At 36.2% G+C, this 9,584-nt stretch overlaps 1 protein-coding gene across 1 annotated transcript in view; it reads right to left on the bottom strand.

Annotated features, from left to right (window-relative positions):
• Nucleotides 1-452, bottom strand: part of L3MBTL4 (L3MBTL4, histone methyl-lysine binding protein) — a 244,485-nt gene extending 244,033 nt beyond the window's left edge. Inside the window, 2 exon segments of the mRNA XM_006920119.1 lie at nt 235-326; nt 440-452. Coding sequence (XP_006920181.1) covers nt 235-326; nt 440-452 — 105 coding nt within the window.
• Between the last annotated feature and the right edge of the window lie 9,132 nt (nt 453-9,584).

The raw sequence follows: 9,584 nt of genomic DNA on the forward strand, positions 1-9,584 counted from the left end.
AATGACTTGCTGAAGGTCATAGAGCTGGTAGGTGGTAGCATTGGGTTTCAAACCCAGGAGTCCAGGTCGGCGTACACACTCTGAAGCCCTAAGGCTTTGGTTAGCTTTGTTATGTCATTTCCCAGCAACTATGAATCAAATAAGCTTGTATACTATCTAGGCAAACAATTTTCTTTTAATTAATTCTCTAAAGTGTTGATTCCTTGCAAAAATATAAGACCTTCAGTGGTTCACCTTGGAAAACAGTTCAACGGGTGCTGCTATAGCCTTCTGTTCTTCCAGGTACTGTTCCCAAGACCACGTGTTCTGTGCAGCCACTGAAGACACTGGAAAGACAAACACAATGACTCTTTTTGAAACAATTAGCGACAGAAAAACAATACAATTTAATTGAAGATAAACCCAAGAAGCAGGCAACTAATAAGAGCCTCTCTCTCACGTTCTGTGAGCATTTAGTAAAAGCATCCAACCACTCCACAGTCAGCTTTTCCTGTTTTAGAACAGAATATGAGTACATCCTACTCCCAGGGAGATTTCTGGTGCACATCTTACTCTTCTCATGGAACAGTGAACAGATACAGGTTCTCCAGAAGATGATTTAGTTAATTTTAAGGTGAACGACTTGAAAAATTTTTTATAATCTCCTCTCACTTTCATACCTCTTTTTGGTGTTAATGTCAGTTAGTAAACCTGTAGGAAGGCAATGTGGAAATATATGTCAAAAGCCTTAAAAATTATTCATATACTTTGAACCAGCAATTCTCCTCCTAGGAATCCGTCTTAATACCAATATAGTAGATGTGCCAAAGGGATAAAAACATGAGTTTTTATCCTAGAATCCCTCATAATAATGAAACATTGGAAACAAACTAAAAATCCACTAGCACCAGGTTAACTAAACTCATTATACAAACACGTCATTTTAATAAGTGGCCATAAAATGACATTGTAGCAGATTGTTAATAGCAGAGAAAGATTAAGTTAATATTATACAACTAAGTGGAAAAAAGGCAGTTTAGAGAACAAAATGATCCTTTTGGGTAAAATGTAATGGAAATAAAAAGACAAAAATTATATATATGTGTATATATATATTATTATATACATATACATATACAAATACATATACATAGATATATTTTGTGTGTGTGGATTTATCAGTAGTTTCAGAAAAATATCAGGAGGCAAAAATGAATTAAGTAGCAATGGCCCTTAAGTGTCTTAGGTTCCAGGATTATAACAAAATTTCTTTCCAATGTTCTCTGTACTTTGTTTATCTGCTTTCCGAATGTTCTAGATGAACAATTAACCTTTGTAATTCAATGAAATATCATTTTTAAATAATAAAAGTCTGGCAAAAAAAGGTTAATAATTGTTTTAAGTTTATATTCTACTTCCCAGTAATTCTTCCTATAGGATTACATGCTAAAGAAGTACCCATGATAAAACTTAATGGTAAAACTGTATATCACAACATTATTAGAGCAAAAATGCAAAATAAAATTAATATGGGAGAAAGGTTAAGTAAATTATGGTACATATGTACATATATCATTATGAAGTTATCAAAATCCATATTTTTTAAATAACAAAATTTATTTTCTGGGGTAAATAAAAATCAAAGTAAGGACACAAAACAGTATTTATGATATGATCCTAAATTTTAAAATACAAATTATTAGATATATTAAAACATTCACTTATTCAACATATTTATAAAGCACCTTTTTTATGCAAGGCACTAAGCATATATTATGTGTCCACACATAAAAACACACACTCATAGAAAAGCAATTGGAAAGAAATAGCAAAATATTAACAGCGGCTGTACATAGGTGGTGGGATTAATGTAAATATTCTTTCCTTGTTACTTTCTACAGTTTAAAATGTCTACAAGTATTACTTAACTCCCTTCTATACACGTGCATTCACACACTCACACAAACACAGACACACATACACGCATCCTTAGAGAAGACTGGTCAAAATATTTAACATTTATCTTGCTACAAAATGTTCTAGAAGAAGGTACATATGGTAAAAGTTCAGAACCGCATTAGCATTAGCGGTGACAGCTGATAAGACACACCTCTAAATCAACCATTTGAAACCTCCCAAGACAATAAAGCATACTGATTGAATAACAAACATAAAAATTCATCAAGTTGTGCAGGAAGAATTCGTGTAGACTTTTAATCATTTAAAAAATATTTTCCGAGCTCCTCTTAATGTGCCAAGAAGTATGCTGTCTGCTGGAATAAAAACACTACCCAGACCCTGGTCTAGTAGATGAAAAATAATAATGTACATTATTTTTCCTTTTTTATTCACATATATCATTGACAAAAAATAATATTTAATGCTTGGATAATAAACAAAAATCTATATTAATTTATAGTTTTAAAATAGACACACACAGAGCGTGCAAATTAACATTTTCTATTTATCAATCACAACATAGTTATTGCTAAGCAATACACTGAAGTATTAGAATTTTTAAAGACTTTTAATCATTAAATAAGGCTAACAGAATTGTCATAATGGATTTTTTCGCTGTGTTTGAAAACAGTGAGACATCATAATATGATTTCCATCAAGGAGCTTACAGTCTGTTGGCCCATTATAACACTTAAAGATTTGCCATTTCTACCACAACATGAGATATTTTATTTTTCTAAACAGAGAAAGCAATTTGACAAACCCTGAAGATGAGCTGGTAAAATTATTCAACATTCCTATTTTCACATAAACATTTTACTACATTACAATTATATGCTTTACAAAAAAAAAAATACAGCAGTGTTGGCTCTAAAGCAAATATAGATATCTCATTTTCTACAACAGCTGTGTTCTTAAAAAGACTGTGTAATTTCTCAATTTAATCATATTTCCAATTGTCATATATTATCATTTCATCAGAAGTAAATCATATCTAAGACCTTCTTTTACAATTACGTGAGTATACAATGAACCTTTTAAAATTTATCAGAAAAAGAAAGAATAATATCAAACAGTAACAACTTTCGACAAATTAAATTTCTGTAAAGCAAGTGAGTGAGCAATACTGTGCCTGAAGGCAAGATGCGGGAATTCCAAGCTCACCTGCACCAGAAGCCTGTAGACAGGCCTTCCCTCCTTATGGATTCTATTACTCCTTTTATCTCTCTTCACCTTATTTCATTCTTTATCACAGAGATTTTATTAGCTGAAATTAACACTGGCTGAAATGAACCCATTTGCTTATTTAGAATTAGAATGTGAGATCCTAAAAAGAAGAGATCTTGTTGGCCTTGATCATCATTGTGTCCCTGGAGCCATAATCATGCCTGGCTGTAAATATTTATTTATTGAATTAAAGGGAAGGTAGAGAGGTAGAATTTTTGGCTTTAAAAATTAATTCAAAGATACCTATTTTGACCAACTTATTTCTCAGTTTCCTAGAGGAAAGGAAACGATTATGAGACAACACTGCTTCAAACACCAAATTTATCTTTTATACAGTTTTTGCTGACATACTATAGATGTCACCTTCATTTATAGAGTACTGGATATACAAACAGGTTTGTAAACCTTAAATTCTTTAACTTTTCACTATACATTCTGGCTGCAGAACTGTATTGCAATTATTACTCTTCTGCCAAATACTACTACTATACAAAATATATTTGACTGTATATAATCTGTGACTCAATATACACCTATTATATGCCAGGTACCAAATGAGGTGATTAGGATACGTCTCTGTCTGTGTGTGTGTGCACGTACGTGTGCGCGTGTGTGCATAAATATGTAATGAGCATGTTTCCACTTATACTTTATAACACTGAATTTATAACCTTATTTTATAATTCTAAGAACCTGTGGCTTGCAGAAGTCACATATCTAGAAGAGTCTGGATTAAACAACATATCTAGCCCATGCATTCCCATTATGTAAAATGCCTCATTTTAGCATACATAGTCAAGATGTAGCGGAAGTGCCTATTAAATTAGTAATTTTTACAATAAAAAGAAACATAAAATTCTACAGGGAAATGAATAAGCTTACTCACTGAAGTACAACAGCTTCCCTTACGTAGAAATAGGCAGGACTATCTCTTTCTCTCTCTGCATAGTATGAGGTGGCGTGTGTGTGTGTTTCCTTTCGTCTAAAAGCAAAGTTTCCCTCAGCTGATTTGCAGGCCTGAGGTATTTGGTTTACATATCCTCAGCCAAATCTGCAGAGCAGCAAAAATTGCAACTTCTCTCACAAAAAGTGCCAATCTGTGCCTGTTGAAATGACAAGATGACACATTTACACTTTACCACGCACTGAATTTTGCTTCATTCTTCTACACTCACCATAAGATTTGTTGGCCTATTCATCAGATTAGCATGAGCAGAGGCTATAAACTGAAAGCGAAGAACAAAGAAAAAAGAAAAAAAACAAAACACAAGTCTAAGACAGCCCCAATAAAATGTCAAGAAAGCAAGACGGCAGAAGCCAAGCTCACTGACCAAAGCAACATCATGAGATGATAAGGACTTGCTCCTAAGTGCTTAGCTTCTTGTTTTGCTGTTACTAGTACCAGGAGATCATGTCACCACGAACATGACACATTTCTGCAGCATGCCTTTTTTTTAAACGATGGTCATGAACCAGTGTCGTCCACTGACCATAATTATTTCTCTTGCCTGCAGTCCCAGGTACGGGCCTACAGTAACTATCAACAAAGGGGGAGGATGAAAAGAACCACACTGACCCAGCCAGAGCTGCCACCAGAACATTTACAGTGAGGGTCAACTATAGAAATAGTGGTCCAAGGAGGGCAAAGTGAGGAGAAAGAATTCAACTGTAAACTAGGAAGTTGAGTAGGAGGGTCGATTACTGAGGAAAAAAAAAATTTATGAGTTTGGCAAAATAAAGGAGCTAAGCAGAACAGAAGTCAGGGAATGGCAGACTATGTATTTGGATGAGTTGAAAGTTGGGCATTGACTAATTTTCTTAAGGGGTACACATATGGCATTAATTTATGAATGTACAGCCACACTTCTCTGAGGTAGGCCATGTCCTTATAGATAGCAGAACACTGAAATTCACAGAGATTTAGCTCTGAAAAGTATTCTTTTACAAAACATTCACAAAGTCTAATGGGATTGGGCAGCATCATCCCCCTTGCAAAACGGGCTCAGACATGGAGAATAACACAGCCCAAAGAAGACAGTCCTTAATCTTGAGGGACTTTTTTAGATTATGTAAATAACAACTGTGTCCTATTTTATCATTTCAGATCTGGAGGTCTGAATAACCAAGTTTATTAAGTTAATAAAAAAGAAACTTTATTTTTGTATTTTAATTCTTTAGATGAGTACTCTTCCACATGTGTGCACTAGCATTACTGTTCTCAACCATTCTCATAAAAATCTATAAAATAAAAAGCGTAACATGCTATTATTTAAATAGCAAGTTGTCGTCCAAGTTGTCGTCTCGTCCTGTGATTTTTATCAAGCTTTAAATTTCTCTTTAGCATTTTTACTTACAAAGATATCCTGATGGGAGCCCCAATATTAGAAAACCCACAAGTGAAACTACTCTGCCCACTTAGCCACCCGTGTATACTCTTCAGAGAGCACAGGCTAAAAAATAGCTGACAAATGAATGTCTCACTTTGGCATTAGAACATCCATTTCTAGGAAACTGCAAAATATTTATCACTAATTATATGAACTAGAATTAAAAATGCTAAGGGTGAAGAATGAATAAATTATCATTTCTTAAAGATAGAACCATGTAATCTTAAGACTCATGTCTCAGAGCAATACCTTTCCAATTCCATTAGCCATAAAAACCCTTTGCACCAATATTTCAACTTCATTTCCTAAATTCCACTGCATACTGCTCCTTCAGGTAACATCTTAGCATATGTGTGAAAATCAATTGTCAGTAGCAACGAACGAATTTTGCAGCACTCTCATATAAATAATGCCTTCTTTTGTGGTGCCAACTGAAAATGATATAATTTTCCTAATGTTAACAACTTATCACCGCTGGGTAATAACCTCCTGAAGCAGCAGCTCCCTGACTCTAACTGCACTTTCCAAACTCTCATATTTTAATAACTCTGTCATGTCATTGTAGCAAAGACTTTTCCATGCTCTACCTAACAATTTTCATTTGCACATTCAGGCTGCTTCTCATTTCAGTACAACTGAACTTAAAAAATCTCCGTAGGCAAAGTAGGTACTGAGTGTTGAGAGATACTCAGAGAACTTGACTAGAAGGCATTCATTCTAGAAGGGAAGATACATTTGCAGACAAATGTCTCCCCCAACTTGACATATGGCAGTCTCAATGTTTTGGTGAATAAACAAGCAGACATGAGTGCTAATATGCACTAGCTAAGAAACCCAAACACGTGTCTGGGAACAAATGAAAAAGGATTAATTCTGAACAGAGAGCTTCCTGGAGGCTGTTGATTTTTGAGACAAATAGATATTTAGCAGGGAATCCAGGGAGAAGCAGCAGGAGCAAAGCAAGAGAGGCTGGAAAGAGAAGAACTACTGCCAATGCCAGAGTCTGGTAACACAAAGCTCAGAGGGATATACGGACAGAAGCTTGGATTGGTGAATTGAAAGGAGGCAAAAATAAAAGTTGGCCTGGGGAGTCTAATCTTTATTCTGGTGGTTTAGAGGACCATTAGAGACTTCTGAGTGGTAAATATCATCAGAACTTACTAATGAGCGCTAGGTAAGGATGAAATGAATGCAAGAGATGAAGACTAAAGACTGAGAGTGATAACACAATAGTCTTGGCAAGACTATTGGGTGTTCCCTAACAAATGGTGGGTACAAAACTGAGGGATGATGCAGAAATAAAAGCAACAGACTGTAGCAAATGATAGGGTGGTACAGGGAGAAGGCAAAGATGATCTTCAGACTCAATCCTGAGTACCCAGAAAAAGAGTAACAAGTTGAGGGAGCTAACACAGGATGATATAGAAAAGATGGGATTATTTTCAGAGATGTTGAATTTTAGGTATCTGGACTAATCTAGGTATATGTAGTCAACAAAAGGTAATCTCAAAAATTTCAGAAAGAGGCAACAATGAAGAAATAACGAAAAAGAAAAAACCAAGGACAGAATGTAAATGTGTACAATAGAAGTGAGTAAGGAGCTGGAGAAACAGCATGAGGAATAATCAGAGCTGGGAGAAGGCGCCAAAGAAACATACAGAGACCTGAAAGCCAAGGGACAGAAGGTTTCCCAAGGGCTAGAAGATCAGCACCATCAAATGTTGAAGGAGGTCAAGTAAGACAAAGATGGGAGCAGAGGCTGCGGGATTTGGCAGCCAGGGCGTCACTGAGACCTCAGAGGGGGAGGTTTTAGTGAAAGGATGAGATCAGAATTCAGACTGCAAGAGGCCAATGAATGAAAAAGAAGAATTAGAAAGTGGTATGCATGGACCACACTTTGAAAGGTTTACAAATGAAGAGGAAGAGACAAGTAACATGAAAGCTTGAGGGAGAAAAATAGTCAAGGGAAAATAATTATTTTCTTTTTTTCCTTTTTTTTTTAATGGAATACACGAAGAAGGCATTTTGATTCATCAGCTAAGGGCAATAAATCTATAGAGAGAAATGAGGCTCTTAGAATAAAGAATAAGGGAGACAAGCAGAACAGAAAGATTGTTTTAAGAACACAGGTAGAGGAAGGGCCCTGAGATGAAAAAGCAGGTGATAAATGAGATTAAAAATAGGGGACTTTTAGGGTGCTAGGGAAAAGGATAGAAGGACATTACACTGAATACCCCCCATCTCCTTCATGATGTAGGAGGGTATCTGCTAAGTTACGGTTAGAGTGGTTATGTTGGGGAAGTTATAGAAATTCAACTAGGACCAAATATAAGGACTACAAAGCATGTCTGAGCGCTCCCACTCAGTTAAGCTGGAGATTCTGCAGAGGGGTGAATGGCACTGAGGGACTTTCTCCATCAGCGCTTGGCAGTCTGGAAGTGGGAGCAGATGGTGAAGTTTGCAGACAGCTGTGAAATGATGAGGAGATGGGCAAGCGTATGAAGGCTAAGCCAGGAGAATATGAGATAAAATGTTTAAGGGGCCCCAACTGGCCTAGGAGACACAGGAAGTCTGAAAACAACTGGCAGAGAACAAGAAAGAACAGAAAGGCTAAAATACAGGATATAATATTTTTTTAAAACCTTCCACATAATTGGAGTGAAAAGAACTGAAGGTTATGAGGGTATGATCAAGAAAAGGATTTCGGAATTCAATATTTGATGAATCAACAGTTTATTCAATATATATCTCTGTTGGGCACTGTGTTCAAGTGTTTCAACAAAATAACAGAAGAACAATACAAGGAACTAACACTAAAAATGTGAGGTTAGCAGAGAAGAAAGGTATGTAAGCAAGTTATTCTAATATGGTGGTTTCCAAGTATGGTCATCCTCTAGGAACTTGTTAGAAATGCAAATTTTGGAGGCCATACCCCAGGCTTAATGACTCAGAGACTCTGAGGGTAAGACCAGCAATCTGTGTTTTAACAATCCCTCTAAATGATATATGTACACTAAGTTTGAGAATCACTGTTCTAACGTAACATGAAGAAACCTACCTGAGAGAAAACTAATTCTGGTTGATATCACAAAGATGATATGACATGTGCCTTAAAGGATAAAAGTTCTCAAAGTATGGTATCCAGGCCTGCAGCATCAGTATCATCTAGGAAATTATTAAAAATACAAATTTGGGGCATCGATTAAAATCATGCGCATCTACTGAATCAGAAACTCTGGGAGTGGGGTCCAGCAATCTGTTTTCACAAGTCCTCCAGGTGACTCTTAATCAGATATGTTTGAGAACCGCTGCCCTAGAGTGAGGGCCAGACTCCTCTGCAGATGGCCCTAAAGATAAGGGCAGGATGAGGACTCTCTGACTATAGTTTTTTCTTGAAGTTCCATGAGTCTCTGTCCTCCCCAACATATATTTTGACAGTACAGCCCATTACTTGAGGAAGCGAGAATGATCTCTTCTTTTCAAAAGAAAGAATCTAATTAAAACATTATGCTAAGAATTTCTGTCATGAGCCTCTATGTGCTGTGAAATCAGTGGATGTTTTTAAGCAAACAAATGCCAAGGTAAGTTTTGGACTTGTTTCTCCTCTGCCCTGCCCATTGTAGGTTTTCTGGTTGTTTGATAGTTTTTGTTTGTTTGTTTAAGATATTGTTGGTGTCCATCTTAGAGATGATGGAATAGAATAAGGAGAGGACTGGCAATAGAGATATCAGAAAGGAAGCTGGCTCAACAAGTAGGCATGAGATGATGAGGTCTTAATTAGAGATAGCTACTGTGAGCATTGAGAGGAGCAGAAAGAATTCAGAGATATCTAAATGGGACTTGAAAAAAATGGACAATCAATGATATGGGAAAGAGGGGCCTTAGCTTAGGAGACTGATTGTATAATTGTGCCTGCCACGAAGCAGACAAAACTAGAGGAACAGGCTTAGAGAGCAAGATGAATACATTTCAGAGATGCTGAATCTCTGAAATCTAAAGGAATCTAAAGGATATTGAGGATGAACTATCCAG

This window comes from Pteropus alecto, unplaced genomic scaffold, assembly GCF_000325575.1.
Source record: "Pteropus alecto unplaced genomic scaffold, ASM32557v1 scaffold146, whole genome shotgun sequence".
NCBI classification, from domain to species: domain Eukaryota; kingdom Metazoa; phylum Chordata; class Mammalia; order Chiroptera; family Pteropodidae; genus Pteropus; species Pteropus alecto.